The 20023-nt window shown below is 43.0% G+C and overlaps 1 protein-coding gene across 2 annotated transcripts in view; it reads left to right on the plus strand.

Annotated features, from left to right (window-relative positions):
* The window catches only part of gigyf1a (GRB10 interacting GYF protein 1a), a 32124-nt gene that overhangs the window by 10504 nt on the left and 1597 nt on the right, over positions 1 to 20023 (plus strand). Inside the window, exons 4-24 of one of the 2 annotated variants that reach the window (XM_080742023.1) lie at positions 1345 to 1474; positions 2253 to 2348; positions 3202 to 3319; positions 3874 to 3982; positions 5068 to 5148; positions 6450 to 6691; positions 7931 to 8163; positions 8729 to 8852; positions 10053 to 10283; positions 10807 to 10961; positions 11479 to 11647; positions 12359 to 12567; positions 13166 to 13266; positions 13629 to 13729; positions 13871 to 13944; positions 14507 to 14644; positions 16095 to 16295; positions 17061 to 17281; positions 17834 to 17991; positions 18683 to 18846; positions 19935 to 19979. In XM_080742023.1, the coding sequence (XP_080598149.1) occupies positions 1345 to 1474; positions 2253 to 2348; positions 3202 to 3319; positions 3874 to 3982; positions 5068 to 5148; positions 6450 to 6691; positions 7931 to 8163; positions 8729 to 8852; positions 10053 to 10283; positions 10807 to 10961; positions 11479 to 11647; positions 12359 to 12567; positions 13166 to 13266; positions 13629 to 13729; positions 13871 to 13944; positions 14507 to 14644; positions 16095 to 16295; positions 17061 to 17281; positions 17834 to 17991; positions 18683 to 18846; positions 19935 to 19979 (3100 nt within the window). The remainder of the gene's footprint in view (positions 1 to 1344; positions 1475 to 2252; positions 2349 to 3201; positions 3320 to 3873; positions 3983 to 5067; positions 5149 to 6449; positions 6692 to 7930; positions 8164 to 8728; positions 8853 to 10052; positions 10284 to 10806; positions 10962 to 11478; positions 11648 to 12358; positions 12568 to 13165; positions 13267 to 13628; positions 13730 to 13870; positions 13945 to 14506; positions 14645 to 16094; positions 16296 to 17060; positions 17282 to 17833; positions 17992 to 18682; positions 18847 to 19934; positions 19980 to 20023) is intronic. The other variant, XM_080742024.1, reaches the window with a different exon arrangement.

The following is a 20023-nucleotide window of genomic DNA, read 5'->3' on the forward strand; positions in this document are numbered from 1 at the left end:
ATGTCCGCGTCCCACACAGACCACGCACACATGCACGCACGCACGCACATACCTACACACGCAACTAGGCTACTTGGAACAGCAGCATTTTGGTTTACACAGCGGTCTTTGACAGTGGAAATGTGGGATTAACCAACGGTACAATCTTTGACAAGGAGGCTATAGCACCGCAGCCGACATGAATGACACAAGTCACTGGTCACTGCCATGAATACTTTTGGATATTAATTTAAACCATTGCCTACCCGTGCCGTGCGTGCGCAGACAGAGCGCGTTCATTTGGTTACAAGCAATCATATTCCCCATGGCCATGATCTCAAGGCTCGCCACGTCGGGTTTCATCATTAACTCCAGCATAGTGTACAGTATCTACTGTATAAATTGAGAGACCCCACGGTTACGTTTTGGATATTAATTTAACCCAATTTCGGTGACGAGCGCAATGCACTTTTGAGTGCTTGAACTAGCGATCATGTACCGTTCCTGCGCGGGCTGGTCTTCTCCCAGGTGGGCCGTGGACCCCCAAATAAATCATCCGCAGCGTGCGTGCGCGGGGCTGGGCACAGCCAGGTTTGGAGCTTCGGGTTTTATCCATATTTAAAAGGACTCGCGTCACTGTATAAATTGGAGGCTCACGCCTCACGGTAGATCACAGCGGCGCCGCGCTGGTCCCGAAAATGCTCTCGCATGCGTTCGTAGGCTATAATGTGCTTGTTCTGAGCCAGGTCTGCAATCTTAAAATATAGACTGTTAAAGCACTTAACAGTAGATTGCTTCCATGTTGCTAGATTTTGATTGCTTGTCATTGTAACTTGGAAATAAAATCGGTGTGCATGTCCATGATGTAGCTGGCTATAATATACTTTTATAAAATGTTATATTTTCACAGGATTATTTATTATTGTGTTGGATATACATTTTTGAGTGGATACATGTGTCCATTGCCTGTCAAATAGTTACACAATGCTGCTCCGCACGTCTACAATGGAACAAAGTGGTGTAGGATGAATCCTACACCACCTCTGGACTTGACGTGAGATTTGATCCTACCCTACGCCAACGTCAAAGTCAAGTTGAAATGATAAATGTCGAGACTTCCCTAAATTTCGGTGTACACCCAAATTTTGATCTGCACCACGTTGATAAATGAGGGCCTATATGTTTCATTTAATAGAAAAATGGCAATGACATTTAAAAAAAGAAAAAGAAAATTGTCTTCTATTCCATTTAGGAATATACTTGTGAACTCAAGAAGGATGTATGGTCTGTCTCCTTGACTAATAATATCCATATTGACTGTGAAGAAACATGGGTTGATGTTCAACTGCCTTGATATGTCCACAGGCTCCGTGCACTGTCCAGTGGGGGGACTGTGACTTCCCCCCCTCCTTCCCCCGCCATGCCAAAGTACAAGCTGGCCGAGTATCGCTACGGCCGAGAGGAGATGTTAGCACTTTATATCAAAGACAACAAGGTGAGGAGGAGACGTCTCTCTAATCTCTTTATTTGAAGGGATAGTTCAGAATCAGATTAAGTTCTTTATCACCACTGTGGGGTCTTTGATAATAGCAGCGCGTGAATGCCATGTTGCAATCTCATAATGTAAACTATAGAAAGACTGCAGACCGCTTTTCATAGATTTTCATAGATATGGGTTTTATCCTTGTTTTCTTGAATGAATATTATGAGACTTTAGCAAGAATTGTTTAATCTGTTGATTATTTGGTCAGGTTTTATTGGGTTGATCCATGCGATTAGGCTGTACAATGTACATACAAAATGATGGTATCACAAATTAAGTTAAGCTGAACCCAAAAGGTCATGTTGGAATCGCTAATAATATGTTTACCTAACCAGTCGAAATTGTTTAATTCTTGAATATGGAAACAATGCAAGCGTTTACATTTTGGTGAGATTTTAATTGCCAAAAATGTTTACATCAGTAACTGTCTTACTTGAAAATGTTATCTGTTAAGTTTTCTGATGATCCGTTGTTCAAGTGATCGTTACTCTAGTTCACATAAGTGTTTTTGAATAGAAATAACTGGAAGTTAATTGAAGTAAATCAGGTGGGTTTCTTAGACACCTGGAGCATCTTCGCACGCGTGCCCTAGGGACGTCTTTGTTGTTTTTGCGGGACTGAGAAATCTCTCCGATTGTTATTGTGTGCAAAAGGTGAACCCTGCGACCCACTGAATTTCCCCCAGGTTGCACTGTGTGCATGTTGTTTACGTGTCCTTTGGTGTGTTCAGGTCCCCGAGGACATGCAGGATAAGGAGTTTGCTGCTATTCTGCAAGATGAGCCCATGCAGCCCCTGGCACTGGTGCCTCTCACGGAGGAGGAGCAGGTCAGCACTTTTCTCTCTCTCTCTCTTATTTTATACTTAAGCTATTGAAAAATAGCAGATTCAAGGCAAACTTATGTAGCTCAAATCTCTGCTTCCAGGGGTCCCTGGAACAAAATATTTTGAGATTGGGGTCTGCGGCCAAATACATGTAATTCTAGGGGTCCTTGATATGAAAAGGTTTGAGAACCACTGACACAGAAACGTGCGTTTTTTTAAAAACATTGGAAACATTTAGAAGACATCTGTCAAAAATATTAAAAAACTTGCACAAAATGTTCACGTTTAAAAAAAATAGCAGATGAAGATCAGAGAGAAAAAATACAACCACCCCAATTGTATATGTTATATTGTATTTACCCAGGGGTTCTCAACCTTTTTTTATATCACAACCCCATGTTATGAGGGACGTGTGTTGGCGACCCCATTGATAGTCGGCTACAGACAGTGAGAACTGTGTTGAGTCAGGTACAGACAGTGAGAACTGTATTGAGAGTCAGCTACAGTCAAATGCAAACCGTGAGCGGTGAGGGTCGCAATCGCATGAAAGCGGCTACTTAAAAAAATGGTAGTGTTTTGCCAATTGACTGCCTTTGTATATGGCCTGTGTGCCGCCACTTTGACACCCCTGGAGTCTAATGGTTCTTCTCTCTGCGGTGAACACACTCTAACAGCAGTTCACACATTCCATCTCTTCCCATTTCACTCACATATGCTCTTGTTAAAAGAGATCTATTCTGCTGCTGTGTGACAAACAGTGAGCTCACATTCTTAACATTCCTCCATTTTGCTCTTTCCATTCTGTGTTTTCTGTCTCTCTCTCTCTCTCTCTCTCTCTCTCTCTCTATCCGTGCAGAGGAACTTCTCCATGTCTGTGAACAGTGTGGCAGTGCTGAGGCTCATGGGAAAAGGAGTGGGAGGGGCTGCCCCGGCTGGAGTGGTCCGAGGACGAGGGGCCACGCGAGGAGGTCGAGGTAAAAACAAAATCTCCACCAAGGCTTCAATAAAAATGTAAAACAATACCTATACAAAGTAAAATGTTTGCACTAAACCTAAAAACGAAAAAATAAAATAAATAAAAATACTAACTAAATACGCCACACCACCCACTATGCATACTCACAATAAATACTTATCCACCAGACCAGAACCCACATTAACAACAGTCAAACCGCAGCACAACGCCTTGGGGCTTAAGCTACAATGGACATGATCCAGAGAAAGCAAAACAGTTTATTCAAGCCGTCCTTTTGTCATGTTTATTTCCTTTCCGTCTTCTGCCATCTTGACCGACCACACTTCCTCTTGGCCTGCCCAAATAGTAATGCTTTTGTCAGCCCACACCTGTGTGAGATCGCTGCGCACACGAGTTCACCTTGTACACTACGACGCTGTTGGCGTATAAATGGCCAATGTAAACACTCTGACATCCGCTTCAGGACAGCCGAGGAAATGGCTTGAGCGTGTTGATGGAGTGTGTCCCTTTGTGTGTGTGTGCGCGTGTGTGTGTGTCTGTCTTTGTGCCAAGGTCGAGGCCGTGGAGAAGGTGGATTCTACCAAAGAAGTATTGAGGAGGCGGAGGTGGGCTTTGGCCGCAGTGTTCGAGAGATTCACCGCAGTCAGAGCTGGGATGACAGGTAAATCAAATCAAATCTTTAGGCCTCTCTCTGTCGCTACTAAGCTCTCTATATCGTCGTTGTCGGGTGAAAACCTTGTATGTCCAAAACCGTTCGTTTTGCATTTTTCATTTTAAAAATGATTTAAACTAGTGAAAACAGCCGATCTACAAGCACACAACGCCTCGTGGTGCGAGGCGTTGTGTGCTTGTAGATCTGCTGTTTTCACTACTTTTGTGCGACAGCCTTGTACAATGAAGCAGGGCTTTACTTTGCAAGAGAACATACACATTTGAAACTTGGAGATACGAGGTTTCCACCCGACAACGACGATATACTATACAGCAGTGGTTCTAAAACTGTGGGTTGTAGCCATAAGTGGGTGATTTACGTAGGCTATTATGGATCTATACTATTGTTTTTATTTGATTAAAAAGGTAACTTAAATAAACATGCTTTTAATGGTACCGTATTACTGGTACTGGTCAAATGATTAATCCTGTTGTATGAATGTATACTGTTGGATGTTACTACCGCTGCTATAGTATAAAAAATACAGGGAAATTGTTAACTTAACAATTATTAACGTAATAGTTTATTAACCCCATTTCTCAGTAATGGACAAAGCAATTATTAACGTAATAGTTTATTAACCCCATTTCTCAGTAATGGACAAAGCAATTATTAACGTAATAGTTTATTAACCCCATTTCTCAGTAATGGACAAAACAATTATAATACTGTCTGTTAATAATACTGCTACTGTTTGACGAGACAAACACATTCAAGGACGCGGTGTGTGACGTCCCTGTCATGCGCAAGCAAGACACATACGTTCATATGCGTCTAGCTAGCAGTAATGGGCTGACAAATCCTTCAGGCTTTTAGACTCTTGACACGACACGACAATACAAACACAACAACGTTATGAATCAAGCACTAACCTTGGCGTCACCAGGCTTTCCACACGGAGGGCAAACCATGAATGAATAATCCTTTCTGCTGAGGAGATCAGAGCAACGTTTGCTATGCGCAGAAAGTTGCTGAAAGTTTGTTTAGCAACAGTAATGCAATTCTCCATACCGTGCTCCGACATGTAAACACAGACACAAGATGGGCGGTGCACAGGAGGGTGAAACCAGGGACAATACGGCCATTGAACCAATCGACACCTTTCATGGTTTAAGGTACTCTCTCCACCCCAAAAAAGATGCACCAGAAATACACACAAAGCAAGCCTTGTTTGCCATATAAGTTTTAACCATTTAATGACTCTAAAATGGCTATCTGTTGGAATAAACCCTTTCAAACTGTGTTAATATGTCAAAAAGAATCACCCCTCATGGCCGACTACTTGCAGACGTAACCTCCAGATCCAGTCACCTTTGTTATGTTGACGTGACTACTGCTGCTTTTGTATAAAAATACTGGGTTCTGTTACTTTTGCTGCCATAAAAGTGTTTATGCTATAGTATATTCAGGTGTTTTCTGCATAAAGTGGCTTTGCCTTATTTCACATGTACAGTATATGCCTTATTATGCACTTTTGTTTTCTCTTGCCATTATAATATGTTATTATGCTGAAGTGGATACTTGTTCTTATTTATGCGAGGACATCACATACTTGCATGGTTACTAGCTAGCCAGTAACTGTAGACCGTCTACTTCCGGCTTGCTCAGACCGAAGCCATCTTTCAAGGTTTTGGCACTATAGCTGTGACAAAATGCCCGCAGACATACAGTATAAAAACTAGAAGGTTGGAAACGACACCAGCCATGCTGGTAAAAAATATCAAAACGGGAACTTTTTCATACAGTTAATTTGTCTGAGATACGCTGTTTCTGCGATCACATCTTACAGTACCCTGCAAAGATATACTTTGCATGATTTGCACGCATGATTCATGATGGAAGTTAATTGCGACTGTAGGGAGCAGTTAGTATCACGCCTTATGTCAGGCTCCATATATGGCCGTCCTTGTCCCTTTTACACCCATATATTGAGATCCCTGATGTCATCAATATTAAGCCCATATCTGGGAATGCCCATATATGGACATATTGTGTCAGTCTCATGTGGTCTCAGCGCGAGGTTGCTTCTCGCCCTTAGGGCGTCTTACTAGTAGTTACAATTTTGATATTATAATTGTCACAATGAATATACTTTTTGGTTACCACCGCGCTCTGACTCTGCTGGTGCGGTATCCCTTTAAATCAACATGTAGAAGGAGGAGGATGGATCGCACACAGTGGCAAGAGTTGTTTTTTCTTTATTGTTGCATTTGCATGAGAAACAAACGTTTCGGCTGTAAGCCTTCTTCAGTGTATCTAGAGATACACTGAAAAAACAACTCTTGCCACTGTGTGCGATCCATCCTCCTCCTTCTAGATATTATAATTGTCAACATGGGTGTATTGACGTAATGAGCACCAAAGTCACTCCTATCTTGGAAAAACTAAACACACGCCATTTCTCTTTTTGCTCCAGGGGCGAGCGTCGGTTTGAGAAGCCGCTGCGCAGAGAGGTGGGGCGCCCCGGCTTCGAGGAGCCTGCTGTTCCCTCCATTCCTGGCAGGAAGGAGTACGCGCGCGCAGACAGCGACAACTGGCGCACCCTCCGAGAGGAGCAGGAGGAAGAGGAGGGTGGTGGTGGTGGTGGTGGTGGCGGTGTAGGCGGCGGCGGCGGTGAGCCCAGCAGCAGCTGGAGACTGGCCGGTGTCCGCAGGGATGGTACGGCTTTGACACCTTGTTGATTTGGTTGACTAAAACTATGACGGAAAATGCTTGTCAACTACCTTTGTTTCACTGACAAAAACAAAATAAAAACTAAGCTATGATGACTATAAAGAACTGAGACTAAATATATTGACAATTTCATCAACAAATAACAACTAGACTAAAATGTTAGGGAGGGACAAGTGGAGAAGAGATCCAGTAAAACTAAAAGACACATCATTTTGTGTAAATCTGAAAATAGCCAATTTACAAGCTCACTACGTGTCGCAGCGCAAAGTGTTGTGAGCTTGTAGATAGCTGTTTTCGGCATGCAACCAAGTGTAAAATCAGGCATTCTTTTTTTTTCTTTTTTTTACAAAATCAACTACATTTAGTCGACTAACATCTAATTATATATAGTTGACTAGACTCAAACTAAAACATTTCAGATGAATAAAATATGACTAAAACTAAATGGAATATTATTCCAAAGACTGACTAAAACTAAATCAAAATTTGCTGTCAAAATGAAACACCTAGGAGAAATTCTGTTACTGTACACAATAATGAGATTCTGCATCGGCATACACATGAAAGTACCAGAGCCCCAGCGCTATTCAACTGTTTGTGTTTTTGATGGATTTAGCCCCCAACTGGTCCTCCGGGGGAGGGGATTATAATTTTGAATTCCATCCGTCCTGTCGTCCATCCGAGATGTCGACCAGAGCTTATGTCCAACACCATAAAAGCCTAGCATGACCAAGCTTACTATTATTGAGCTTATATACTTACAGTATATGGTTACATCTAGGAAATGTATCATTGTACCAAAATGATACCTACAGGGCAGGTGGTGTGTAGTGAATCACCGCTTTATGTCTCAACCTGTATTTGACATAACTGCCGTCCATTTCCCAAAGCATATGTTTGGTCTTTGAGTCAATGTTTTCCATTCAATGTGAAATCAAACACTTATTTATACCAAATATTTTTCAAAGTTAGGTTATTGTTACTTTGTAAGTATTTTAAAGCACTGATCGATTAAAAAGGTTTTGTAGAAAATAGAAAATTGTGGATAAAGTTCAAATATCCATGACAATTTAGTTGAGTAAGGTTTTACTAACTAATTTATTGACACCAGTATGTTCCGTTTAACCCGAGAACATGTTTTTAAATGTATATTTTCCTGTGTGTAGAGAATTAATTGATATAAACATAACTAATCCATCATGTATTTTTCTTTTTCCCCCCCAGATGGTGGTCCTCGCTCAGCTGGCTGGCGGGAACACACTGGCCCAGGGGAGAGCCGTCGCAGGAAGTTTGACTTTGACTTCCGGGACGCGGACGGGCACGGTGGTACCGGCCGCAGGCGTGCTGCGAGCGAGGGACTGGAGGACGACCGGGACGGTCTGCCCGAGTGGTGTACGGATGACATGGACGGAGACCTGGGCACCTTTGACTCCTCTGGAGCCTTCATGTGCATCAAGGTGAGTGTGTTGGCGCTTAACCCATTAAGACCAGGAGAGCATCTGTGTCGTTTTTGCATTTTTTTATACTATTGAAAAATGGCAAATATATAAGCTTGTAGATTAGCTATTTTAAATCGTGCAAATGTGTGCAAAATATATATATCCTTTTCAAGCGAACATTTATAACTCAAATCTTTGCTTCTGGGGGGCCCTGGAACAGAATATTTTGAGATGCGGGTCCGCGGCCAAATACATACAATTTTGGGGGTCCTTGACATGAAAAAGTTTGAGAACCACTGATAACAAGTTTATTTTTTCTTCCGAAAACGGGTTTACATACTGTAGCCACTTGAATCCTATATACTTTGTTGACCGAGTTCACCCTCGGGGTCTTAACTTGGTTTCCTCCTTTTTCCCCCCTACTGTATATAGCAAATCTCTTTGATAGATAGTTTTTTTTGTGTGTGTTGTGGGTATGATACATTTGTTGATTTTAACAGCTGATTTAACAAAGTCTCATATACACCGTATGTATGCCTTCATGAATATCCATCCATCTTAACGCTACGTGTGTTCCCCTCAGAAGGGTGGTCAGGATATGATCCTGGAGGAGGAGCTGGACTTCCAGGGCATCGAGGAGGAGGAAGAGGAGGAGAGCTACGCCGACGCAGAGAGAAGCTACAATGGAGGAGGAGACAAAGAATCGGGTGAGAAAACACTCGTCGTCAACACTCCACCTCTATTTGTCTGTGACGGAGGTTGGGTTTTCCTACGTGTTTTGTGGTTGTTTCCCAGATCACGTATCCTAGACTGATTTCGATGCCTTTGTTGTTTGTGGTGCGCCACGTTTCCCAGATCACGTATCCTACCCTGATTTCGATGCCTTTGTTGTTTGTGGTGCGCCACGCCTGTCCTCCTGCTCCCACAGTAAAAGCAGGCAGACGTGTGTCTCTTACAGTGTTAAAACAAAATAACCAGTATATTCATTGAGTCAAGTACATTTTATTCATAAAGCACATTTTAAAAACAGCCGAAGTGCTGCACGGTATACAAAAAATACCGGAAGAATAACAATGTTATACAAAATATACAAATGCAATAAAGGATAATGTGGAGGTTTAAACGGTTTCATGTTCTCGCACATTGACAAGAACATTTTTTTCTCTACATACTAGCAATACAATGGTTCTGATTCAGCATAATGGGACTATCACAGCAAGAACATGAACATCACCACCAGAGATTATTAATACAGGAATCCCTATTACGTTATTATTATATAAATCCAAATCACCCCCTTAACTCATTCGGAGTTTACGGCCGTGAAGCACGTAAATTTCTCTATGTCTTTCACTGCTGGCTTCTCCTACCTGTTAACGTAGGCTCTCATCCAGTTCCCATCGTGCGTGATCGGACACTGCTATGCGTCGTGTGTTCGCGTATTTCCATCAGCTTCTCAAATCCTTTTAGATTTTTACAATTGATCAATAAGTTCTCCGTCTGTAAGCCGCGGAGTTTAAACAGTAAGGTAACGGGCCAAAATAGACGACGGACCATCGGCTTCCGGTTTAGGGGCTCAATGCTAACGGGTCCGCCCAATAATGTGTCCGTGTAGAAACCGATCACGGAGCATTAGTTCCGGCCTATTTTAGTTTCACTTCGATAAAAAAATGTTTTTTAATTAATTTTTATTACATTTACGGGTTCTACGGGCATGGCAGAGAAGGGGTACAAAGGGGTATTTTGGTGGCAGAGCTTGAGTTAAAATGCACATTGGCCTAATATTTTATATCCAACATTGCAAGCAACGCTTAAAAACGAGCAAGCACAGAGGGGGAAATTAGCAAATCGCAACACCAGTTTGTTTATGGTCTCCACCGTGTCTCTCCATTCCTCCCCCCTGACAGAGAGTAAAGAAGCTGGCTCCGGTGTGGGTGAAGGCGAGGCAAAGGCAGCTTCTCCTCCCTCCTTCTCGTCCTCCTTTTCTGTCTCCTCCTTCTCTGCCTCCTCTCCTCCGGCCCTCTCTGCTCCTCCCATGTCCTCAGAGAGCCAGCCCAGCGCCGCTGTCATGGTGCTGGACCATCACCACCAGCTGACCAACAGCCACCCTGCCAAGGCCAGCAGCATGCCAAGTGAAGGTACGGCACAGCACATGCACCACTTATGATCCTGGGCAGTGCTGGGAAAAAGTACTCACATTTTTTACTTGAGGCTCGTTTTCTGCATAGTTTTGTGTGATGTCTGTAGTTCTGTTTTAATAGACAGAATATTCCCTCTAGTGTTCAATGCAAGGAAATGCATTGATGTTACAGATTAACTGAAACAATATTTTCTTTTATTCATATGAAGTGCATTTGAGTACCCTGTCTCTCTCCAAAATCTCTTGTTTTTTATCCATTCAGTCCGTTAATTAATTAGTGGTAAAAGATATACAATTCTCTAGTTTGGGTCCCGGCAAGACATCAAATTTCAGTTTGGGAACCACTGTAGTGCTCTAGGGGTTAAGTGCACTTCGATACATACCTCCACGATTTGATTACTGTGGTTTTCATCACGATAAACGATAAATATCGATTATCGTCCCATCCCTAGTCTCAAGTGAGGGACTCCTGCCCGCGGTACTTTGCCTTGTTTTCCTAAGGGTTGTCTATGTTGTGTCAGATGTGGGTCCAGTAGGCAGCTCCAAGACCCGCTCCAGCCCCAACAACACCACCTCCTCCAGCCTGCCGCCACCGCCTCCTTCCTCTGCTGCTCCGCTCCTCCCTCCTTCCGGAGGAGACACCGAGGATGATGAGGGCATGAAGCACCTCCAACAGGTAGGAGGACCATGTTCTTCTTCTCCATCATCTTTTTGCTCTTGGTTGAAGTATAGCCTCTCCCAGACACACTGTTGGCTTTCACAATTTTCAAATGCTCATCAGTCTGCACTCTGCATGTCTGCAATCAGTCTATGCATTGGAAGCGCTGAAAATATATTCCGAGTCTCGCCTCCCCCTTGCTTCCATTTGCAGTGGTGTAAATAATTATGCTACTACTACTACTACTACTATACACCAAATTGGTTTAAGCCTATCTAGCTCACTGCTTAGCAGAAACGGAGATCCAAAAATACATTTTCAAGACCACAGCGTGGTTCAAAACCCTTCCGGTCTGAATAGCAGACGACGGTTTCCTGTTCGAGACAAAGCGTAGTTACAGACGCTGCAGCATTTGAACATAGTAGAAAAGGCGTCTGCTTGAAGGATTAGTAGAAGTACAATTTGAGCATAATTGATGTGTTTGAATAACCTCCATGAGTTAAACTTTGACATTGCCCCCCTGTGTGGCGTGCAGGAGGCAGAGAAGATGGTGGCGTCCCTGCAGGACACCTCTCTGGAGGAGGAGTGCTTCACGCAGGCCCTGCAGCACCAGCAGGAGAGCAGGAACACCGCCGCTGCACTGCCCCTGTCACATGAGGCTGCCATGAAGTGGTTCTACAAGGACCCCCAGGGGGAGATCCAGGGTATGCACTAGGGCATTCACCAAATATTCGAATATTCGAATATCAAAGTCACTATTCGACGTTGTTCACCGAAGTCGAATATTTTAAAAAATATATAGTTTATAAAGCTTAACTAGATAGGAAGTCATATGAATGAGTTGTCAACGCAAACCTTTTTAGGCTGTGACCCCCAAAATAAACATATTTGAACTGGGGAACCCCAGCCTGACAAGGACTTGGAATTGTATTACATTTAATGTGACTCGGTTCCACAGATAAATATTGTGAGAATAGCAGATCTACATGCTCACAACGCCTCGCAACGTGAGGCGTTGTGAGCATGTAGATCGGCTATTTTCACAATGTTCGCCTCTTGCTTACTTAATATTTGTACAGGTGGCCAGTCTTGTCGAATATTCGACTATTCAAATACTTTGAGGTCGAATAATTCGAATAAAAATCGCTATTTGTGAATGCCCTAGTATGCACACATGTTATCCAAGTTTTGGGTGTGAGAGGCTAAATCTCATCAAATGGTGGTCCGTGGCTCAAATGCCTAATAATTAATGGACCTTGATGTGAAAAAGGGTTGAAAACCACAGATTTAGAGACGGGGAAAAAAAACCTTTCAACCTGGGGTTTTGAACCCGGGAATTTCACAGAATGTTTGCCCATTATGACTTTACCCAAAACAGGAACACTAAAAGTGTCTCTCCCTCCTCCGTGCTGCAGGTCCATTCACCACGGTGGAGATGTGCGAGTGGTTCCAGGCAGGCTACTTCACCATGACGCTGCTGGTGAAGAGGGGCTGCGACGAGGGCTTCCAGCCCCTGGGCGATGTCATCAAGATGTGGGGCCGCGTGCCCTTCGCCCCGGGGCCCTCGCCGCCGCCGCTGCTAGTGAGACAGCCACCGTGTCCGCCGCCCGCCCGGAGCAACTCTGTGAGTCGGAGCTCAGCCAACGCAGTGGTGGGGGGAATTATTGAAATGAAATGTTGAACTAAATGCCTTTTTAGTTGGGGGACACAGACACATTTGGAAACATCTAAAACACATGGTTATCAAGTTTAATGGTCCAACATGTATCCAGACAGTAACCGGAATAGTAACTCAGAACTCTCTGCATCTTTTTATTTTTTATTTTTTGAAGATTCTGTCTCAGTGCCGTTTGGTGGTCATGTTCAGATGTTCTTTGTGCTTTCTGTAGTGTTTGCCAAATTCTGGAGGGTACAACCTATACATATTGATACATACTATAATACTAAATGAGGGCAAAGATGAAGCAAATATAATGGTACTGTAAATATCTTTTAGAGATGCTTTTGGGGGGAGAACAATACTTGACATGGACATTTATTGAACAGGACCCCAGTGAAATGTGCACACAGAGTCTTGGTTTAAAGCCAAAGCTTTTAACCACTCTGCTCTTTGATGTTGCTGTTTGAATGGAATGAAGTTGTGTGTCTGGCAGTATATTGAACCATGTGTCTCTGACTGTGTATTGAACCATGTTGCTCTGTGTTTGTCCTCCTCTCTGCAGGTCAACCATGACCAGGATCGCCTCAAGAAGCAACAGGAGCTGGCAGCCTCCGCCATCTATCAACAGCTCCAACAGCAGCAGCTATTCCAGCTCATTAACAGGTGTGTTAACATGCACGCATGCACAGGCATCCTCTTCAGTCTATTTATGATTCTTGGCATACGTATGACAACCTTTCTTGACATATGACAACCTTTGTCAACATACTGTCAGCTGTTGACACCACTAGCAAATATAATTGAAGCAAAAAAGCTTAAGGACATTTTGCATGCTGGATATTTAACTTTAACTTAACAGCTGTCCATCTGATTGTATAATGTACGTATAGTTTTGATATACACAGCCGGTAGACTCGGCAGTGTTGCCGTTTACAGCCTGAAACCCTCTGTAATGTGCAGTGTTGGTGTGTCTTGATTTTGGCTGCGTTTTTTGCTGTTAAGTTGTTTGTGATTGTGTGTTTCAGGTGCAGTGAGCAGGGTATGATGCCTTCGATGAACAGGTCGATGTCAGTGCCAGATACAGGGTCCATGTGGGACATGCATACCTCAGCTTCACAGCCGTCAGGTACAGCATTAGACGTAACACGCACACGGTTCTGTCACATTCTACATTTTAACGTTTTAGTCAACATTTTGCTTGGTGCACGCACACACTATTGTCCCTGACGAAGTTAAAACAACCCCGCCCTTTTCTTTTCTGCTGCAGGCGGTGAAGCCAATCTTTGGGACTTAACAATGAATTCTTCTACTCAGGGTCCAACTCTCGAACAGCTTCAAAAGGTGAGCTCAGCTGCCCCCTGGAGGCCGAATGCCAACAAACACATCATTTAGAATATTGAATATTATGCATTCCTGCTACACATTTATACATTTTCAGATGTCATTTACATATTCAGTACATGGTGTGTTGTACATGCATATGGAGAGGAACTAAGTAATTAGAGCACTAGACGCACTTGTCTAATGCTCATTGATAGTATCAGAAACCAAGTATTCTTTACTTACAGATGGTTGAATCAAAGCTAAACATACTTTGTGTTTTTGTTTGTTAACTTGATATTTTCTGACTTAATGTACATATTTGGTTACCTGCAGTGCAGAGAAATTGAACAAAGTATAAATAAAATTGGGCGTAAGTGATTAAAACCAGGAAATTACAACACTTGTTCCATATGAACAATATCATCATATCGGTATAATCCCGATATATTGCCCAGCCCTAGTTGAGTACTTCTCTGAGGAGCGTTCTTAGTACTCATGTCTTGAACAAGAACATGTTCATCCTTCTGTCTGTCCATTACCTGGACCCCACTTGACACTGCCCTGCTCTGAACTCTTCCAGCTCCAGCAAGAAAGACGAGACGCTGAACTCAGGGCGAAGCGTGAGGAAGAGGAGCAGCGTAAGAGGAGGGAGGAGAAAAGGAGGCAGCAGGAGGAGCAGAAGAGAAGGGAGGAGGAGGAGCTGTTCAGACGCAAGCAGGTGAGAGGAGGAAAGAACCTTTGGGAGTCGTGTCGGCTAGTCAGCCTGCATTCTGTTTTAACCCATTTAGGCCTAGAATTATTGAATGCTTTAACCAGTGAAAAATAGCAGATATACAAGCTCACAGCGCGGCACTCGCGCTGCGAGCTCAAAGTGAACGTTTGTAACTCAAATTTTGATTCTGGGTGGTCCCTGGAACTAAATATTTTGAGATGGGGGTCCGTGGTCAAATAAATATCATTTTGGGGGTCCTTCACATGAAAAGGTTTGAGAACCACTGACATAGTGGTCTCTCAAGAACAGACTAACTGAGCTCCAGTTAAGTGAAAAGGACCTTTTCTTTGACGATGGCTGGCCAGATTGCTGACATAGAAACATAGGTTTTTCAAAAAATCTTATAAGGATTCAAAGACACAATCGGGTCAAAATTCAAATTTTCACGATTTTTCAAAAATAGCAGATTTACAAGCTCGCAGTGCGGCACTCGGTAGTTAAAGCATAACATAATGATACACAAAATGTGTACCTGTTCTAAATGGGTTAAGCTGCAGCTGTCCATTATTAATTTAGCGATTATTCTGTTGATTTTACTGATAATCTAGAAGCGCATATTTTATGTATTTGAACTTGGAAAAGCGCTATAAAAATGCAATTCATTATTATTATTATTATTATTATTAAAATGGATTTGGGATTGCAATTTTTACTTGCAGTTTAATTATGAATCAAGTGAAACTAATCTTGCAGATGAGATAAAAAAATAAGAAGAAAACAAATATATGCTTATAATTAAATGTCACCTAAATATGCAAATCATACCTAATAAAAGAAGAAAATTAACCGGGTCAAACAAAAATATCCAGATTAAGACAAAGAAAATCAAGAAAATGCTTAAAGCTATACTGTGTAAGTTGCTCAACTAGTGGTCAGAGCTGTATAGCAAACCGCGGTCGCGTCCGCGTCTTTCGGCCGTTTTTCGCCGCGGACCGGGCCTCTCACCACCGCGTCCGCCTGCAGCTCGCCGAGATCTATCTTTAGAGGGGTCCCTGGTTCCTGTGCGTTCAGGCATTCCGGAGAAACAGACTCCTTCACCCGAGTATATGTTGTTGTTATGTTGAGGCAAGCTACTTCCTGAGAAGTCAGCAAGATGCGCCTGTGATTGGCCGGTAGTGTACCATGTGTTTATGATCCGCGATATGATTGGCCAACGTGTACCGTGACATGATGCAGATGACGTCATTTTGCCTCGAAATTCTCCCCCCCTCACGGCTCATAGAAAACATATAAAGAGAAGGCTTTAGAAGCTGAAATTAACGGAGTGGGGGCTCTAAAACTTTAGCGATTTAACAGTTAGGACAATTTTAAGATTTGTTTTATAAAAAAAGTTACATGGTATAACTTTAAATATTTTGGTTCATAATTCATTCATTTGTGTGATCCTGTCTTTTAGTGTCGCCAGCAGCAGGATTTGATCATGAAGTTGCTCCAGCAGGCCCCCCAACAGCAGGGGGGCGGTGGCTCGGGCTGGAGCGGGGCTTCTTCTTCCGGCATGCCCAAGTCAGGAAAGCCCCCGGCTCTGGCCCTGCTGGAGATGCAGGAGGCCGAGAGGCTCCTGAAGCAGCAGCAGAGAGCACAGCAGCAGAGAGAGCGCGTAAGTAACCTACTGATGGAGGACAGTGCTCTGCACTTTATTTCCATTTTTGTGGCCCAAAACCACTTGAATACTGTACTCTCAGGGTTCCCACGGTCATGAAATTCCTGGAAATATTTTGATATTAGAAAAATATTTTTTCCAGTACTGGAAATGTTTTGAAATTGATCAAGGGTCCTGGAAGGTCCTGGAAAAAATTAATACCTCTGAAATGACAAATTAAACATTGGCCAAATTGTCAAATATTAGAGTAAGAAAGTGTGAAAATAGCCGATCTACATGCACACAACGCCTCGCAACACAATAAAACCGTGTTATACAAAATTCCTCAACTCTTAGTGCTCGTCAGGGTGCCGGAGTTCCCAGTTCAAATATGATTATTTCGGGGGTCACGGCCTGAAAAGGTTGAGAACCACTGGCATACACTACCTGTCTTTGGGCATTGCGCATAGGAGTAAGCGACTCGTTATTGAGCTGAATTATTGTTATATAGTCCTGGAAATTGGGTTAAATATTCTGGAAAAGTTTTGGAAATAAATTGGTAAAGATGTGTGGGAACCCTTTACTCTGTATAGAAACAAGTTGAGGCAAATCACCAAAAGACTTGTTATACTGTTTTGAACATTATTATAAAGCTAGGTAATGTTTTAAAACATGACATTATGAAGACATATTCAATATATTGATGTTTGTCATGTGTTCATGTCCTGTTGTTTGGGGACAATATTCTAACTGTCCTGATGTCTGCGTTCTCTCTCTCTGCAGCACGCTGGCATGTCCATGGGGGGTTCCTCCATGGGGGGCCAGTGGGCGGACGGTGTGGGCATGTGGGGAGGGCCTGGGGGCCTGGAGGGTAAGGCTGGCAGCGGGGGCTCATCCGGGGGCATGGGCATGTGGGACGAGGCGGTGAAGAACCAGGTCACCATGCGCGGCAACAGCAACAATAACATGGGCATGAAGAACAGTCGCAGCAGCCCCTCTCTCAGGTAAATGTTAAACTTTGATGCCTTTGTTTTTTTTTTGTTTTTTGTTTTTTTGCCTTTCTGCCTTTATTGATAGTGAACAGTAGGCGTAGTAGAGATGGGGAGTGACACGCAGCAAAGGTAGTTTGAATCGGGAGTCGAACCCACGACATGCTGCCAGGCTTGATTAGCAGCCTAGGTGACGGACCGATACACTAGCCGCCCGGGACAATGTCTTAAGTTTTTAAATATTTGTTATTAACTTTTATTCCATAGTATCTTCAATTTGTGGAGTCAGGGCAGCAAGTTCTATACAAGGGGCAGATAGAATTGGTCAGACAGATTAGAATGAACTCGCAGTCACGTTACAGAAAGAGTTAGAATAGGGCAGAAGATGGGCCCCAGTGGTAAAATCATAGTCAGGTCTGGAGTGTCTTTGAGAGGGCTGGTGATCAGTCGATCGATCCTCCTTAGGTCAATGTGATTGTCTGGAGAAGTGCACTTTGACTTACAGGTAACGTGCAGAACTGACTAACTTAACGTGTGTGTGTGTGTGTGTGTGTGTGTGTCCCTTAGCGAACAGTACATGATGCGCCGTAAGCGCACGGAGGAGGAGGAGAAGCTGCTGAAGCTGCTACAGGGCATGAAGCCTCAGGACGGCTTCACCACCTGGTGTGAACAGATGCTGCACGCCCTCAACACCTCCGCCAACAACTCCTCTTCCTCACTGGACGGTAGGACAGCTCTTAAAGCCCGATTTAGACGTAGCCGTGTGCTGATGCCACGCACGGAAAATAGCTTATCTGCTATTTTAGGTGTGCAACACCATGCGCAATGAAGTTATACTGTAGCAAGCCCTTAATGACTGATATATATTTGGTTGTGCACCTCTGTTGCGCATCGAAAATAGCCAATCTACAAGCTTGCACTGCCGACGTGCTGTGAACTTTGGTGCGCTCACAGCTATTATTTTCGCTGCCCTCACAATGCATTGCAATGCAATTTATTGTGAACTTGTAGATCTGCTATTTTTGGTCCACAACGCCGGCTGGGCAATAATGTTTAAATCAAGCTTTTGTCGTCTTCAGCTCTGTAAAGTGGGGGAAATTCACTAGGTCCAGGATGTGTGGCATGTGAAGAAAATCATTATTTATAAAGGAACGGGTTTTCATCACAGGTGAAATGTCTTCAGTAACTGGAGTCCTTTAAAAGAAAACCGTTCTCCATTATTTAAACTGGATGTCCTTAAACGTATCCTCAAATAATTTCCCGCTGGTAGATTTTACATCATCTTCTCTTCCTCTCAGGAGGCGAGCTTATCTGGCACAAACTACTTCCTGTCATTACTGAAGCCTCTGTGTTCTCCCGTCTTTACTCTCCTTGTACTATTGTTATTGACTCAACATTTTGTGTGTGTATGTTAAGTTGCCACTATCGTGGCGTACCTGAAGGAGGTGGAGTCTCCCTACGCCGTGCTGGACTTCATCCGGTCCTACCTAGGGGACACAGTGGAAGCCAAAGAGTTCGCCAAACAGTTCCTGGAGCGACGTGCCAAACAGAAAGCCAACCAACAGAGACAGCAGCAGCAGGTATAGGCCTGTCACATTATTATTACATAATAATCGTCTAATCGTAATTATTTGACATGGTCATTGTCATAATCGTTTCCATGTTGAAAATTGTTCATATATTTTCAAAAATCTAAAATAGTGGAAATAGCCGATCTACAAGCTCACAACGTGTCACGTGTGACGCGTTGTGAGCTTGTAGATCGGCTATTTCCACTATCAATGTTCTTTTTTAAGTGTAAAGTTGTAATTTCTTTCAGTCATTTCTTTTTATATTTAGTTTATATTTCATATCTGCCATGTACAACTTCAAAGCCTAAAAGCCAAACAGAAATGTAATTGTCAACGACAAAAAGTAAAAACACAATTAAATTGTTAAACGCAATTATTTGAGTGACAATTAATCATCATGTAAAATGTCATAATCGTGACGGCCTTAGCAGCAGGTGAGGCTCAGGCAGGCCACACACAAAGGAAAACCAGACATGCATGAAAACCTACCATCAAGTCATATGCTTAGGATTATGGCCACTAATCAGATTGGTGATAAGAAACGTTACATATCGCCTCTGCTGAGCGGAAACCTTGTATGTCCAAAACGTTACTTTTCAGATGATGGTGGGGGGAACATGGATTCCTTCCAATGGATCCTATGTGGTTATTTAGTCACAAGATGGTGACTCATACTGCCCTCCTAATACATAGGAGGGAGGGGGCCTTTTTTCTCTCCAAAGAATTATAAAAGATAAATGAAAAAAAAAAAAAAAAAAAAGGTAATAGAAAAAACATGGCCCCCCTCATGTAGGAGGGCAGTATGAGTCACCAGAACCCAAGGACAGGGTTTTCAAAGAATCTATAATGGCTAAAATGGAGTTTGTTATTTACTACAACAACGTAGGATGGTTAACAGTTTAAAGCTGATAAACTGTGTCAACTAAAATCCTAGCAATCGACGTATCAACTCAACAGCAGCAGCCTATTAGAAATATGTGTGTGTACATGTGGGCTTTGATTGTATCTCATGAGCTGCAACATCCTCTGATGTGGCATTGTGTGTCCATGTAATAATTAGAAATCATTAATTTCTTCATTATTTCTTGTGATTTCAGCTATCAAAGGAAGTGGCTGGACTAAACATGAACTTCCCACTGCAGGTAAACATGCCACTAAGGCAATTCGAATTCTCACTGGACAGTGC

The sequence above is a fragment of the Nannobrachium achirus genome, assembly GCF_963921795.1.
Source record: "Nannobrachium achirus genome assembly, chromosome: 14".
Lineage (NCBI taxonomy): Eukaryota > Metazoa > Chordata > Actinopteri > Myctophiformes > Myctophidae > Nannobrachium > Nannobrachium achirus.